Consider the following 17167-nt stretch of genomic DNA (forward strand, 5'->3'; position numbering starts at 1 on the left):
TTTGAGCTGAGTTTCTATTCTAGCAGGAACAGTCCAGGTGAAACCCTCCCAGTAATCAGAACAAGACCTGGAAGGTGGGAAGCTGCTGGGAGGTCCGAGGGTGAGCCGCCCAGCAGGACATCACTGAAGCCACGCAATAGCGAGCTTGGCTGAGGCTGGTTTTGCGACCCCAGACCTGGCAGACCCCTTTGCAAAACAATGCAGCCAGACGACAGCGTGATTTTTCTTTCACTTTATCATTTATAAAGCCATACAATGGGCCGCGAAGAAACAAAGCAGCTGTACAGGAGCGGGACAGCATCAGTGTACAATACATTCGTATCCGGGGCAAGTAGCGTACACCAGGGTTTATACAAGGTGGCGGAGGTTATAGGCACGACGATAGAAAACAGAAAGTATATTCCCACCTATATAAATACAGTCAGGGGATGGGAGGAGGCTGGGTGGTTCTGTTTTTCCTGCAGAGGGCTGGGAGGCAGGGGTGGAGCAGTAGGAATTTCTCACGCTTGTTTTGAGTGACATGTCAGAGGGAGGAGTGGGGAAACAGTGTGCAGACACAGATGTGCTCCTCACACACACACACAAACCGCACACAGGACACAGGAGAGTCTCAAACCGCTTAACACTGATTAGAAGACAAACTTGGGACATCCCTCTGCAATTACGTAGCTGCTAGAGGCCCTCCAACATTCAGAACGTGTGAGGACAGCACAGCCTCACCCCATCGGCAACACTGAGATTTCTCCAGTGGGCACCCTACAAGCCCCGCCTCCCGATTTCTTCTACACGGGATGGTACTGAAGGTAACGTACTCCTCTGGCCAACCTCCTCCAACCCAACCCCTCATTTCCCTAGAGAGACAAGCAAAATACGCACACAGACACCCACACTTGCACACACACGTACACACATCCCATGTTACCACCGGCCAGGGGCCTCCAGCCCGGGACCCCAGGGCCTGGACCTGGGTGAGGAGTGGCTCCAGGGCTCTGCCACTGACCTCTCCAAGGACCCCGAGGGAGGGAGGTACAGGGGCAGGAGACCGCCTTTGGACAGGGCATTGGCCCACTTGCTCTCCCTAGCTGGGAAAAAAGGAAGAAGGGCAGAAGCCCCGGGAGGTAGGGTGGTGGTAACACGTCCTGGGCACAGGTGCTGCTCCCTGCACACCCCTCCACACCCCTGCGTGGCGGGAGGAGCTGGCCGATCTCTGCTCATGCCCACAAGGGGAGGGCAGAAGGACGTCCTAGTCACCTCCCTCCTGGGAGCCCTTTTACCGAAGGATCACACTTGTCCAGCCAGCTGCCACTACTTATGGTTACACAGCCACCAAGCACCCTTTGTCCTGCCAGTCTCTGACACACCTAGGGTCTCTTCAAAACCCAGTGGAGAAGGAATTCTGGAAGCCCACGAGCTTTAGGAGCCACTACAGGAAAAGCTTCCATGAGGACCCAGGTCAAAAGGCCTTTCCCAAACCTAGGATATGACGTGTCTGTCCCTCAAACACCTGGCTAGATAAGGGAGCCAAACACCATGGCCTCAGGCTAGGGGTTATAGTCACCCTTGGAGACTGATCAAACAGCTCACTTCCTCCCTATTTCCCCTCTGGGGTCACCTCTCCATTGCTCCCATGCCCTGTGCTCCCCTCGTTCCACCCAGGAAGAGCCACAGGGCCGTCACTGGGCCAGGCCGCCTCAGGGCCTGGCTGGACAGTTAGAAGCAGGCTGGGCCTGGAGCAGTCACCAGCTAACCATGCCTCCCCAAGCCCCCACTCCCCAGGCTATTCTCAAGACCAGACAACACTCTCCTGGCCAATAGATGGATTCAACAATAAACAGCAAATATGTTGAGGGAGAGGGAAGAGAACAAAGGATAAACATTTACAAGATGAGAACAATAATTATTAAAAGTGCTTTCTTTTAAAGGACATCTTTGGCAAGAATACACTGCAGTGCTGTGGGGAGGTGGTGTGCGTGTACATGTGCGTGGGTGCACGGGCCTGACTGTGGGGCAGGGGGACTACAGTGTCTTCCCAACCAGTGACTGACCCGCAGGGCAGGGGCCACTGTGGAGACTGGGGCACCCTTCCCCACCTTCCCTCTGCAAAGGCCAAACTCTGAGAAACCGACTCCCTCCAGAGGGACTCTGGGAAACCAACTCCCTCACGGGGAGTATGTGGATCAGCTCCCCAGCAGCCCCTGGGTCCTGCTCATGGGGTCACACTCAGCTCAGGCCTGAGTGGGGTAGGCTGGCCATGCCTGGGGGTGGGCAGTGGTGGGCAGTAGGAAAGCTCGTAAGAAGGTGGACCCTGGACCTGGGTATGCCCAATGGTCCAAAACTCTGTCCGGCCTCAGTGTGGACAGGACATCCCCGGGGCTGTCCGGGGTGGGGGTTGGGGGCGGGGAGGGATTGAGATATTTACAAAAGAAGGGGTGGAATACCTCCTATCCGGGAAGAGAGTTGGGGCCAGTAGTGAATGAGGAGAGGGAAATCCCAGCATCTGGCCTGAAGGCCTCAGAAGGAAGAGCACTTTGGAGGCACCTTAGTCACCAAGCACAAGGTTTCAACTTTCGGAAAGCCAGGGGCTGCTCCCCACCTTCTTTAGACATTCTCCTTTCCAACTCCATGAAACAGTATGTCCACACACATGCAGCTTCTTGAAGGAGAAAGAACACAAAAGACGCACACATTACCCACACCTGCACACTCACCCATGTGCCCCACTGGCTCACACGCTTGCTCGAACCGTGGTGAGTGGGCTCATCTCAGGACCTGATGGCCGAGGCCTGGGCCTGCCAGGAAATAAGGGGGCTGCAGGGGATAGAACATGTGCACCCCTCCCCGCTGAGCCCCAAGCAGAACCTAGGGAAGGCCAAGGCAGGGCAAGGGGACCCCTGATCACCCCAAGAGTTAAGGCCCTGGCATTTCAGGCTTCACTTATAAACAGGAAGAGGGATGGGAACTGGTTTATGCCCAAGGAGGCAATAAAGCAATGTGGGAAAACAATAAATACTTCTTGTCAATTTACCTATTCTTTTTTTAACCTTTTCTTATATTTTATTAGCTTACAGGTTCTGTCAGTATGTCTCACATATATATTATATATATTTATATATCAGTACAATGCCTCTCTCTAGGGGACCCTCAGAGGCTTAAGAAGCCCCTCAAGCATGGAGTCTTGGTGAATTTTCCATTTCAGCTTAGTCTTTGGGTGGAGGTTGGGGGTTTTGCCATGGCCCAGATGAACTCTAGGCCCTTTGGCCTAATGCATGCCTTCTGCCCTCTGTTCACGGGCAGCTTGGCTCTGCTGGGGAATCCAAGGCAGAAGGGGGAAGAGTAAGGCTCCAGTAATGTACACAGGCCATGTGGTGGACAGGCAGCAGCCCCCAGAGCTCTGCTGAGTCACCCTGGACGGCCCAGCGAAAGTCAGAGCCCAAACACTTGCAGAGGTGAGGACAAGGACTACAGGCGTCTCCCCTGGGCCTTGCTGAGCAGGGCTCTCGGAAGCAGGTTCCCCAGGATGAGCCCAACACAGGGACCCTGTAGGACAGAACAGGGCAGGGCAGAGCAGGAAGGCCCAATCCCCAGCACCTAAAAAGACATCATGCGGGTAAAACAAGTCTGAGATAAGGCTGGTGTGGGCACAAAACCCAAGAATGGGCTGAGGGCTGGGAGCTGGCAGGAGCGACCTGCCCACCTCCCTGCTGGGCCACACGATTCAGGAAAGAGGCCTAGAGGTCAACAGCATCTGCAGCTGAGGATCTCTTCCCCACCCCAGGACTATGGAAACGCATGTCTCCACCTCCTCAAACCAAGGGTCCTGCCTCCTGGCGGAGGCAGAACAGGGTCATGCTGCAGGGTGGCCAGCCCCACTCCTGCTGGGCTCTTGGTCCAGGGGAAGGGTACTCAGGGCCACTGGAGTGCAGGTGCAGGGACCAAGGCAGAGTCTGTTACCCATATTCCTGGGTGCCCCTGGGGAAGAAGGCTGCCGTCCCCTCCCTGATGCTGTGCTCCCCCAACTCTAACCTTCTTTGGACAGTGTGCACGAGTGTGCAAACACAAGGAACATGGGCAAGTACACCTGTTTACAATTCTAGCAGAGAGGCAAATATAACTCAGCATGTGAGGACGTGGGTGCCAATATATACACAACCCCACATACACCCCCCACACACTATACATCAGACGCAGAGCAAAGAGACCTTAGGTGCCCCAGGTCTGAGATACTTTCAAAAGCAAACATTCTGCCACTTGACGCCGCATGCTGGCTCTTTTTAGTTTGGTAATGTACCCTAGAGGTGGCCAGAAAAAGATTCTCTCGCCTTGATTTCTCCTTGCAAAGCAGTTGGGCTAGAGGGACACTTCTCCATTTCTCCCCAAAGCATGGATCCCCAAAGAAGTCAGTTCTGCCTCCATGGAGGGGCTCCATCCCCTGGGAGGGGTAGGGGGCATTAGGTGGACCTGGTCAGTTTTGAAGGCTCTGGGGGTTACGCAGCGTCCATCCACCCACGGAAATCGAGTTCTCCTCCCCTATCCTTTTCTCTCTTTCTTTCCCTCTCCCCTCCGCAATTCACTTCCCTCTCCCCATGTTGCACTTTCTTCTCTCCTTCTCCAAAATTGGCCCAAAGTCCTCCTTCTGGATTCAAAGGTGGTCAGGATTCATGGGTCCCCTCCCCCCACGCCCATCCCCACTGCCCTGGCCGGGGCATGGAGTGAGTTCATCTCTTCTGGCCCGCATTCAGCATGACCTTGGAGACAAAGTTGACAATGGCAGAGGCAGGCTGGTTGGGGTCAAGCTCAGCAAAGAGGTGGCAGGCGTTGTCCGTGGTGCTGCCCTGCTTCCGGGCCACAAAGCCGAAGAGCCTGCAGGGGCAGGAGAGGGGTCACAGATGTGAGCGGAGAGCCCCCAAGCCTTGGAGAGCTGGCCAGGTGAGCAAACTTATCTTCAGGTCAATCTCTGTCCCCCATGGCTCTACATCTCCTGGGCATGGGCACTGGGGGAGGGCAGGCGGGGGACATAAGAGAGAATCCTCTCTCTCTTCCACTGACAAGAAGTCAAGGGACACTAGAGATGACAATGTCATGTGTTTTGGGGTAGGCAGAAATTCCCCTTTGTGGGGAGGGGAGAAGCACGGGGGAGGGCAAAGAGTCACTGCAGGCAGCTGACAAGACTGGACGGAAGGTAGAGGCGGAAATGAGACCCAAAATAAAATGGGGACATTCCTGGCTGAGCTTCTCTCAGTCCATCTCAGCCCCACCCCAACCCAAGTGTTCCTTACACACGGCACGTAAGCACAGAGTAAAATGCCATCTACCTGTCAAAGGGCAGGCCCTCCTCACACATGAGGAGGAGGTCAGAGAGACCAAAGGACAGGGGTCGCTACCCTCCCCACACCACACACATACACACACACATTTCTCCTGGGCTCCAGGGACTGGGAGGGGGAGGGAGACCCCACAGCTGTTTCCCCAGCCTCCACTCCATGCACCAAGACTGGAGTGAGCTGGCATTCTCTCTGTGCAAAACGGAGTTAAAAATACGAGAGCAGAGAACAGAATGTGAGCTCAGGTCCCCTCCTAGCCCGCACGTTACTAATTAGAGCGAGACGGGGAAATCAGGACAGCTGGAGATTCCGATGGAAACCCCTCTCCCTCAGGCTGGACCACAACAGCTAAAATTAGAAAGCTTGGGTCCAGCTTACAACTGTGCACACACATGCATGTAAACACACACCGGGCTTCCTACAGCTGCTTCAGGGCTGGGAACCACTGGGCCAGAGGTCTGGGGGAATGGTCCACCCAAGAAGTGGAAAAGCCTGGGTCCACACCCCACCCCCGAATCCCCTTTCCAGGCTTGCTGGGCTGCTTGGTGTGGTGGAGGGCGCTCAGGGCCCTGGGAGGGAGTGGCTCTGAGCTGCGGGCACGATGGCATGCCAGCCCTGGCTGCCAGGCTCTGCCAGGATAGGGAGTCCCCAGCCTCCCTCCCCTGATGTTTATTTCAGCTCCAAGGCCTCCAGGGCCAGTTCAGCAATAGCCAATTCCTTCCTCTGCTTAGGGAAGTGGATCCAAGCAAGAAACCTCAGCCCCCTAAGGCAGGGAAGAGCACTCCTTAAACTCAGGGCCTCCGGCATCTCCATGCCTTAACCTAGTCCCACCCCCAGCCACCGAGCTGGGCTCTCCCAGGCCTATGCCCTGCCCAGCAAGGCTAGGTCAGCTAGAAGCTCAGTGCAAGACCCATTCCTGAATGAGGAGAATGATTTTCAGGCCTGGGACCAGCCCACTTCTGTCCATGACCCCTCTCCCCGCAACAGGGCCCAATGATCAGTGAGCAGGGGCTTTTTCAAACACAAGGCTCTGGCCTCCTGGTTGGTGGCAGGGACATGGAGACCCCTAATGACCCCTGTGAGCCCAGGAGGAGGCTGAGCCAAGGGTGAGACAAGCTTTGAGGCAACTGGACACCTGGGTCCTCCTTTCAGCTGGGCTGCTAACTCTTCACATGATCCAGGGCAGGTCGAGGTCTCCTCCATCCCACACAGCCCCTCTGGACACCCTGCTGTTCATCACGCTGACTGACAGCTGGTCGGTTCCATTCCCTCTTCACCGAGGTGGCCTCACTGGCCTCAACCTGCCCCTGATCCCCCACCCCACCCCATCCCAAAGAGTGCAAAGACCAACCAGCTGGGGTGGGGGGAGAGGCCACACTTACTTAGCAGGGGCTCCTCCCTCTGTCTTCATCCACCTGTGGAGAGAAGGATGGCACAGTGTGAACCAGTCCAGCTTCTCCCCAGAGCTCAGCCCTGCGCGCATGCCCAAACCCTCTGGGGGAAGGTGGAGGAGCCTTGTGTGGGTTGGGAGCATTCAGGTAAACAGAACTATGGCCTGCCTCCCAGGGAGTTTTCCCCAAAGTAGAGAGTAGACACAGATTCAAGGTCAAGGACAAGACAGAGACTGTGAAAGCAGGCATTCGAGTTGCTGGGAGGGCCTCCAAATTTATCATGGAAAACACTCAAAAAGATGCCCAGGACAATTACACTCCTGCAGACACAGGCAGATCTTCCACTTGAACCAAAAATACGCACGCGCACACACAGGCACACACTCGTGCGCACACACATGCACATACACAGACTTCCGTGTTCCAGAGCTGGCTGGGAGGGAAGATGTCTACAAGACACTCACTTTCTCTCCTGTGGATCCAGGTCACAGAAGGTGACGGTATTGAGAGGGTAGTGTCGTCTGAAGAAGAGCCTGTGGCACAGACATCAGATAAACAGAATGAGAGCCAAAGTGGCAGGTCAGGCCACCTTCCCATCATCTATGGCTGTCATAGGTCAACACAGCCTCTCCCCTGTGCCCAAGACAGGCTGAGCTGCTCACACCGAGGACATAAGCATTACGTGGGAACAGACAGATATGCCATAGAAGCACCTCTCAAATGCTAGAGGTTAGGAAAAGAAGGAAGAAACTGGCATTGAGGAATGAGAAATGGGGAGACCCTGGAGGAGGAAGGAAAGGGTGGGGGGACCATGTTGCAGAGAACATGAGAGGAAAGGCTCTGCTCCAGAAAGCAGGTACTTTTGCCAGTTGTATTTGCAGGTACTTTCTACAGATACGACTATATACCCAATGCAGGCATATTTGTAGGGAGATGGAAGAATGGGTAGATGGATGGGTAGTTAAGTGGAGACATAAATGGGTAAAGGCATAAGTGGGGGGAGTATATATGGGGGTTGAATGCATGCAGGTGGCTGAATCAACTGGTGAGTAGGTGAGTAAGAGGATGGATGGATGGATGAGTGGATGGATGGGAGAAAGTTGGGTACAAGGGATGAATGAATCAATTGGTAAGTGGGTGGGTCAGTGGAAGGACAGATGGGTCACAGGAGGACAGCCCAACACAGAAGTGGACAGAAGAGTCTTACTTTCTCTGGTTGTCAGTCAGTGTAATTCCCTGGGCAGAAACTTTGAAGTGAACGATGGTGGCAGCTGGCGTGGGGTCAGCAGCCAGTGTCTCAGAAATGGCTTTGGAGATGGCCTGTGGCCCAGTGAGTGACTCCATGTCCACAGAGTTGACGAAGAGCACGTTGCAGGCTGGAAAAAACCCACCCGAGGAGAAGTGATGGGGGCTAGAGTGGGTGGGGATGGTCCCCAGGCCCTCTCTTCAGGAAGAAGGTAGCAGAAAACTTCAGGCCAATCTCAGGCCAAAGCATCTGCACCCAGAAATGCAGTGTGCCCACCCAGAGACATTTGGGTCTGAGAGCAATGTTCAGCCTGCACCTGCAGGAGGTGACAGAGCAGAAAGGAGGAAGGGCCTGGGCAGGGATCTGGTTTGGAGCGGCCACTCACCTGCCCCTTGCTTCAGCAGGTCAGTGGTTGAGTTGGCAGGGCCCGAGCTATTTTTCGATTCATCTGTGGGGTCTGAGACAAAAATTTAATTCAGCTAGTAATTAAAACTCTAGAACTGGAAAGAAGCCCAGGTCTGGCTGGGCCTAAAGCGAGCTCCGAAAATAATTTGTGCAATGGATACTGTTTTTCATATCAGGTCCTGGCCTTCGGTACGTGTGTGTCCGGTTGGAATGTTCTGTAATTGCTCCCTGGCTGAGAGCTCTAGAGTCCAGCAGAGCTGGGTGCAGACCCTCAGCCCAGCACGGGCTACCTGTCTACAAAGGGACATAGTGGTGGAAGACGCATGCCATTGGGTTTCTGAGATGCCCCATGCACAGTGTTGGCCCAGGGCTTGGCACAAAGCATGCCTTCAAGTGGCAGCTGGTGGCGCTCATCTGCACTGATATCTGTGTATATCCATACGTGCCCTCATTCATTAAACCATTAATGCAGCACAATTATAATTTCAATATTAAAAAGAATTGAGTATTGTTCGCACCTGCATTTTCCAGACTTTGGTGTGCAGGCTTGTTAAAACACAGATTGCTGGGCCCCGCCCCAGAGAGCCTGATCAGGTGGGGACTGGAGAATGTTTACATTGTTACTGAGCTCACCGAGGTGCTGATGCTGCTGGTCTCGGGATCATACTTTGAGATCTACTAGGTTATACAGTGTAAATATCAATTGTATCATTTCTCAATTACTTTGGTAAATTCTGTAGAAATATAACTTAATTAGTGTCTAAATTGTATGGTGAATAATGCTATTTAAGTTGTATTTGAACTTTTAAGCTAATAACGGCAACCAATTATCATTAATAATTCAATGAATCGAACTGGATACATAGAAACTATCGAATAATATTGGAGGTTTTCCATGTGGGCAAAACCCCAGGAGCTTTGAGAGAGGACAAAGTCCCAGCGGCACTTCTGAATGTCCTATGATTGAACACAGAGGGTAGGGAGAAGGTACCTCACTCAGCTCCCAGTTTCTAGACCTCAAGTTCACAGCCAAGCAAATCCCCTGGTGTGGGCCCTGTGTACTTGGAGGCTGGGGAATAGAAGCCTCTGCTATAATAGAAGCTATGCTGTGAAGAACTTTGGGGTCCATCCGTCATCCTCCAAGGCTGGGACACCTCTGAGAGAAGCTGAAATCTGCTGCGTCCCCCTGTGTCTCATTCAGGCTCTCATCCTCTACGTCCTGCAGCTCTTGGGTTCCATTTGAACTTCACACAATCAAAAGAGGGCTTGCTCTTCCCTATCAGCTCAATGCCCCCTCAGTCAGGGACCATCCTGACAGCCACCCACACTAGAAACTTGAGGGATATCTGACCATCCCCTTTCCTTCCCACGCCATGCAGAGCCCAGCCCCCTCTCCTCTAAGAGATCCCTCCCTTGATGCTCTCTCCTCTCCATTCAGAACAACCTCTCATTGTGGACCCTCCCATGATCTAACACTGCCTTCCCCTCCTCCTCCCCCTCCCCTCGACCTTGCCCACCGACACCCATCTCGTCCTCTGGACATGGTCCTCCCCACAACTGTCTCTGACTTCTAGTGCCTCTCCTGGGATGAGGCTTATTCTGAGAATCCAATCTGAATTTCTTTGAGGCTCCAGAGAATTTTCCAGAACAATCTGGCAAGTCAATTATGTATGTTCCCAGAGTTAAGCTTTTTAATAAACTTTTCCTTCTTTTTTTAATAGAAAAAAAGGAGAGTGGTTTCAAGTTTCCCCGATTGGCAAAATGACCCTATATCCTCCCACCCTGGCCCAAGTGCTGGAGTGCTGGCAGGGCTGAGACACGAAGGAGGCCAATTCAAGGGTGCGCTTAGAAAGGAAGGAGTGTCAGGTATCCTACCTCGGTTTGGAATGACCAGCTTACAGGGCAGAGCCAATGGGATGATGGAGTGCTGGTAGACCAGGGCAGAGAGAGATCCTGCAGGGAGGGAGACAGCATGTCAGGGGCAGCTTTGCTGGAAGTGGGTTGGGGCACTGAGGAAGCCCACCCACGCCAGCTTGCTAGCCACAGTCTTCAGCTTCTTCATTCTTCTCCCTCATGCCACCAACAAAACTGACGATCCACTCCCTCTTTGTTAGCAAGACCCAAGGGAAAAGATTCCGAAGGTTCGCCCTAGCAGTCATAAGTTACCTAACAGCTTTGCTTTCCAAAAAGTTACCCCCAGCATCTCTCCCAGGCCACACCAGCTGCTGGCACCCCTCTCAGGACAGTGGGTTCAAATCCCAGCTAGGTCACTTATTAGCTATGTGTTCTGGGCTAAGCCTAACTTCTGGGAACCTTCACTTCCTCCTCTGTAAAATGGGATGATGGCACCTACCACGCAGGACTGTCATGAGACCAGAAGTAATATAAGGGACCTAGACGGTGACTTTCACATAAGAGGTGGTCAATAAGGTTGTTATAGTTGTTAATTAGATTACAATGATAACAAGCCTCAGTGGGGTAGAGCAAATACAGAAAGAATTTTGGCAGAGTGAAGGGGCCACAGCACAGAGGAAGGAAAGCCACTGTTCATTTCTCTGCTGTGTGTCTACGGCAAGGGAGACTGGCAGAACCTGAGGCAGGGGAATCTCGGACAGGCCTGAGACCCTGCAGATTGACTGTGGAGAGAGAAGTGGGGGGCATCTCACCGAAGTTTGGCTCATTGGGGCACCCCTTGAGTTTGACGCCCCTGGGGCCGGTCTCTATCAGGAAATGTCTCACCAGCTCATGGGTCATGTCCCCTAGGGTGAAAAGAAAGAAAATAAGGATTGGTCATTTCTCATGGTGTCCGCCCACCACCTCCTGACACCGCTTCATAACCTCTCCCATGTGCAGGGCACTGACGGGAGGAAGGGCCACACAGACAACAGGGCCAGAACCCGGGATGGAGAGACCACGACTCTTCCCACCCCTCCAGGAAATGCGACCACAGAGTCCCAATAATCCAGCCTCCCGATTCTCTGACCCCAACCGTCACCAGACTCCCTCTGCTGAAGAGTCTGATCAGCAGGAACATGCTCCCATGGGAATTAGGGACCTGCCAAGAGCCCAGGCCCTTCTGGCACCTCTGGGTTTGGGGAGACCCTACCGATCACCTAGTCCTGAGGCCTGGCTCAAAGCGACAGTGTTACCCTTCTTATTCTGCTGCATGATGGTTGGAGGGGGAGAAGACACTTTCATGGCCAGCCCGTAGGCTCCTCGGAAGGAGTGACTGTCACGGATGATGAAGGCTCCCGGCTCCTGGTCCTTCAGGAGTGCGATGGCTGGAAGGGGAGTGGAGGAGGAGAGAAGAGGAAATAAGGAAGTGATGGCGCTGGCTTTCCTGAAGTCTCATCAGGCCTCTCAAACCTCATTCTTTCTTAGGTGACAGGAGATTCTTTAAAGTGAGAATTCCAGCACTCTTAAGGGTCCCTCTACACTAGAGTTGGCCAACTTTTTCTGTAAATAGCCAGATGTAACTATGTCAGGCTTTGCTGTTCACATAATCTCTACTACAATGACTCAACTCAGCCGTTGCCACACAAAAGCAGCCACAGACAGCACATCAACGAGCAGATGTGGTTGTGTTCAACGGCACTGTAGTTACAAACACAGACAGCAGTCTGATGTGACCTGGAGCCATAGTCACCAGCACCCTGTCCTATCCCCACACAGGCTTTCCCTGGGGGCCTCAGGTGGTCTCATCCCCAACCCCATAATCCCACGTTTGTTTTCTCTGTAAAGTGTACAGCAATCTCCCACATCATGCAGATGGGGAGCTAAAGTTTCCTACTACCTTGGCCAGGCTTTTACTTTGCCCAGGAAACCAAAACTTCGCTGGTTTTAAGGATCCTTCAAAGGAGCGTCTACACTCCCTGCTCTGCTCCCCCCACCTCACCACGGGGACTGCTTTCCTGCCTGACTTTGATCCCAGCCCCTCTGTGACCACCACGCACTGCTTCAGGAGGAAGGCATCTACTTAAATTTCTTGCCCAGGGAAGGCCTGGTGGGCAGCAACCCCAGGACCCCCCAGCACTCACCCTGCTCTCTGGAGATCTCGGGCTTGTACCAATACTTGGAAGTGTCCTGGACAAATTTCACTTTAGCCCGGGTCTCAGGGCTATTGTCTAAAGCAGGAGAAAAAAAGTGTTATGGGTTAAATATGTTCCTCCACCCCAAAGAAATGTGGGAGTTCTAACCCCCCAGTACCTGTGAATGTGACCTTATTTGGAAATACACTCTTTGCAGATGTGATCTAATTAAGATGAGGTCATGCAGGATTAGAATGGGCCCCGATCCAATATGACCAGTGTCCTTATAAGAGAAGGGAAAGAGACAGAGAGAACAAGGAGAGCGCGTCATGTGAACTTGGAGGCAAAGATTGGAGAGATGTGTCCACAGCCAAGAGACACCAAGCGCTGCCAACGAGAGGCTGGGAGAAGGGCCTGGAAGAGACTCTCCCTCAGAGCCTCCGGAAGGAACCAACTCTGCCAGCACCTTGATTTTGGACTTCTGGTCTCCACTACCATGAAGGGATAAATTCTGCTGTCTTCAGCCACCAGGTTTATGGTACTGTGTTATGCTGCCCTAGGAAACTAACCCAGAGAGTTAGTGTCCTCAAAAATCATCCGAGTACGGCTAAAAGGGACCTTGAGCAGCTTTGTCATCCTTTTCGTCAGCCGCCAGCCATCGCGTGTTACAGAGCCTGGCACAGCATTCTCACTGAGCTGACGAAAGCCGCATCCCAGCCCATCTCCCTCTTGCTCTGGAAGATTCAGACTAAACCCTTCGCGCAGCTTCTCCAGCAGGCTAAGACACCCAGCCTCAGCCCCTCCCTCCCAACCTGTTCAGAACGACCTTGAGGACCAGAGCAGAAAGACACAGTTCATTCCACTTCCCCTCAACCACCTCCTCACTCCCCATGTGGAAATCCTGAGTTCCAGGTCACACGGGGCAAAAAAGTCACTCCTGCTCTGGGACCAGGAGGGGAAGGCTTGGCCTAGAATTTGGAAGTCATCTCCTGCGTGTCACATACCCTGTTTCTCTGGCAGACACTCAGCCCCACCAGGCCCTCTGCAGATCCGGGATGATTTCATAGAATATTAGGTTCTAGAAAGACCTCTGAGAGTATCTGGTCCAACTGCTTAACTTTACACATGAGGAAAATGAGGTTCAGAGGTGGGTGACCTGTCCAAGCCCATGGGGTGAGCCTTTCTATGGTTAATTGAATGGCCTCTGGAAGACCTTCCCAGGTGAGAAGACGCAGCAGCCAGTTCAGTGCTGCCTATACCACGCCTTCCTGGCTAGGCCTTAGGACGTGTGTCCCTCACTCCCTAACCTCTTCCTTCATCCTTTGGCACAATACAAAGAAGAAAAAAGGAGTGTTCCAGTTGTGCTTGTTTCCTCTCCTTTCCTGAGAGGCGGGAGTGGAGGGAGCCTGCACTGTTGATGCTGTAAAGCTCAGAGCATCCAGACCAGGCAGGGGTCGGGTTGTGTGTCCAGGACTTAGTCCATTTCACCATGTCACTTACACTCTGCTAGGCTTCTGGGGCCTGTCTCTGGAGGACAGCGAGGGGCCAGGCCAGCTCCATTCCCTGGCAGCTGTGCACGGAGGAGGGCCCCTGGGCTAGGCAGCTGGGCCATGCAACTGCAAGCTGCCTCTCTCTGCTCTGAGGGCCTGGCCCCATAGATGCTGGGCCCGTGTAATGAGCTGTCAGAGGCGGCTGCAGCCTTATGTGCCTTCCTGTGTTGACTCCAATGGCTATTTTAAGCAGGGGAGATGGTGGGAAACAGGAAATGTCCCAACTACTAGAAATTTTGCATCCTCTGAAGAGAGAAGCTGGGAACCAGATGTCTCTGGTGGGCAGCAGGAAACAGGGGCGTGCAGGGTCGCCATCAGTGTCCTGGCTTGGCTGGACCTGGTAGCGACACACTGAGAATCCAGGCAGCGGGGGCCCATTCCAGGCTGTCCAAAACTTTCTCAATCTTCCTAGGATGCCTCACAGCCCCCAGGGCCCCTCTGCACACAGGCAGGTTCCAGGTCTAGATGAGAAGCTGCCGATCAGCTGAGGCCTTGACCTTCGTGTTTAGATAATGAGCCCTCAAAGTGGAAGCAAAGGGGCCAAGTTCTGCTGGTGAGTGAAGAATTCAGTGTGTAAACCTGCAAGGGCCTCTGTGAAGCCGAGTTGGTAGAAACTAGACTCTGGTGAAACGCCCAGCACTTGGCCTTGTCCCATATCACATCTGGCTGCCAGATCTATTTGCTGTGTGCACAGTGGGGATCAAAAGGTGAGAACAAAGGGCTGGCAAAGGAATGGAGGTCCAGGTTTGGAAGGCAGATGGTCATAGTTATGCTATATCACCACACCCCTCAAGATAGGGAAACATGATAAAACAACTCCCATAATGCTTTAAGAGCACTAGTTTTGGGGTAGCATGGGCCTGGATTGGCTGCCTGGCTCTGCCATTTACGAACTGTCTGGCCCTGGGCAAATGGCCGAGCCCTCCAAGCCTGCTTTCTCGTGCACAGCTGTGAGGATGAATCAGACAGAACTTAGCTCAGAGCCTGGCACACAGCATGTGCTCAACAAGTGGCAGTGACTGTGACCATCGTAACACTCGTGCTGCCGCTACTGTTATGTTCGCGGTCGGCGGCGGCGGCGGCGGTGCCCACAGCCACCGACACCGTAGCACGTTTACTTTGAAGACGCCTCCGACTCCCATGATGCACATTAGGCATCTGAGGCCCACGTGCCAGCGATCCACCCACGGTTGTCTGCCAAGAGGATGCCAGAACAGAGAGCAGGACAGACACCCTAACTGGTGGGCTTCGTCGGTCAGCAGGAGACATGGAGTGAAGAAGAGGCCCACCTGGCATGGAGTACTTGGAGAAGTCGGGCAGAGTGTGTGAGAAGGAGACGGTGCTGCCGCCACTGGGACTGGACATGCCACTGGTGACAGGTGAGGAGGACACCTTCCCATTGACGGTGGCGTAGTTGGGGAGGCTGCCTGCTCGGTCTCCCATGGACATCCTCCACTTCTCTGGCAAGGCCGGTGTTGGACTCCCTTGCCGGAAGGCTGCTGAATCCGGTGAGGGGGAGGTGGCAGGGCTGCTCAGGCCAGGGTAGTAGGCAGGGGACACGGGGAAGGAGGGTGTGGAAGGAGCCTGGTAGCCGGAGGCACTGCTCTGCCGGGACAGTGTTGGTCTCCGATCCTCGGGGGTGGAGTAGCCGCCATAGGCCAAGTGCCGGTCCAAGCTGGGGCTGCCAGGAACCACGGATCCAGGCCCTCCGAGATGACGGCCCAGGCTGGGGCTTCCGGGGCTGGCTATTGCGTTGCCATGGAGATTGGAGGCCAAGTTGCCCTGGTGGGCTCCAGGGTGCCGGCCCAGGCTGGGGCTCCCTGGAGTGGTGGCCACACTGCCATGGAAGCCTGAAACCTGATGGGCCCCAGGGTGCCGGCCCAGGCTGGGGCTTCCTGGAGTGGTTGCTGCACTGCTCTGGGGACTAGAGGTGGCGTTACCATGGAAACCAGTTCCTGGTGGGCCCATCACCTGGCGATGGCTCAAACTAGGGCTGCTGGGGGCAGCCATGCTGGGGTTGACAGCTCGGCGGCCAAAGCCAGGGCTGGGGGGAGTATTGGTGCCCACTGTCCTGTGGCGTGCCTGAGGGCTCCCGGGTACCGTGTGGACAGCAGCTACATTGAACTGAGACCTGGACTGGCCTTCTGGGGAGCTGAACTGCTGGAGTGAGTGGTCAGGGCTGCTGTAGCTGCTGCCCACGGTTGGAAGAGGAGAAGAACTCTGGTAGCTTCTCTGAGCCGAAGGGCTGGGCTGGCCCAGGCTGCCGGAGCGGAAGCCAGAATCCAGCAGAGGTTGGGTGGGTGTCCGGGGGCCCTGGTCACTGCTCTCTCCTGATGGGAAACTCCCCACTGAAGTGCTAGAGAGAGAAAGGGCAGATCATGTCAGCAAATGGTTTTAATGAAGAACAGGCTTTCGGTGAGCACTCAGATCCCCTTCCCACCACTAGTAACAACAGTAAGTTCCACTTGCACGCACAGGAATATCAAGGTTTTGATGTCACCCTGTGGAACCATCAGAAGAAGAAACTGAGGCTCGGATTGGTTAACAGTAGGATGGCGATCACATGATTCATAAAAGCCCAGGGTTTCAGGTCAGCTGTGCCTGACCCTAAAGCACATGTTTTTCCCGCTGTACTACCCCGGCTCTGGCACCACCAGTCAGAGTGAGGAGCTCTCTTTTATCGAAACTGAAGATGACTGAATCTAATGAACAAAATAAATGAACAAACCAAGTAGAAACAGAGTCATAGATACAGAGGACAAACTGACAGCTGTCAGAGGGGAGGGAGTTTGGGGTGCTGGGTAAAAGAGGTGAAGGGGTGAAGGAAAAAAAACTCACGGACAGACAACAGTATGGTGATTACCAGAGGGAAAGGGGGTGGGGGAGGTAGAAGAGGGTACAGGGGGATAAACGGGGATGGAAGGAGACTTCACTTGGAGTGGTAGACATACAACACAATATATAGATGATGTATTACAGAATTGAATACCTGAAACCTATACAATTAACCAATGTCACCCCAATAAATTCAATAAAATAAGAAGAAAGAAACTGAACGTGGCTGTCCTCTGGTCAACTCCAGTATCACTGAGCCCTGGGGTGGGGCTCAAACCACCTGGATCCCATTCGTACCGGAAGTATCCCCACCTTGATTCAGTTTCCCCAGGTGTGCCATCATTATCTTTAAATGTTGAGAGTGTTAGAATTGGGCTTTCATTCCTGGGTT

At 53.7% G+C, this 17167-nt stretch overlaps 1 protein-coding gene across 1 annotated transcript in view; it reads right to left on the bottom strand.

Moving 5' to 3' along the window:
• Positions 1-217: 217 nt before the first annotated feature.
• Positions 218-17167, bottom strand: part of TNS1 (tensin 1) — a 216146-nt gene continuing 199196 nt past the window's right edge. Inside the window, 10 exon segments of the mRNA XM_071220708.1 lie at positions 218-4860; positions 6704-6736; positions 7177-7245; positions 7920-8088; positions 8344-8415; positions 10239-10316; positions 11030-11122; positions 11513-11644; positions 12401-12487; positions 15231-16297. Of these exon segments, the coding sequence (XP_071076809.1) occupies positions 4716-4860; positions 6704-6736; positions 7177-7245; positions 7920-8088; positions 8344-8415; positions 10239-10316; positions 11030-11122; positions 11513-11644; positions 12401-12487; positions 15231-16297 (1945 nt within the window). The 3' untranslated portion in view covers positions 218-4715.

This window comes from Desmodus rotundus, chromosome 2 (genome assembly GCF_022682495.2).
Source record: "Desmodus rotundus isolate HL8 chromosome 2, HLdesRot8A.1, whole genome shotgun sequence".
Classification (NCBI taxonomy): Eukaryota; Metazoa; Chordata; class Mammalia; order Chiroptera; family Phyllostomidae; genus Desmodus; species Desmodus rotundus.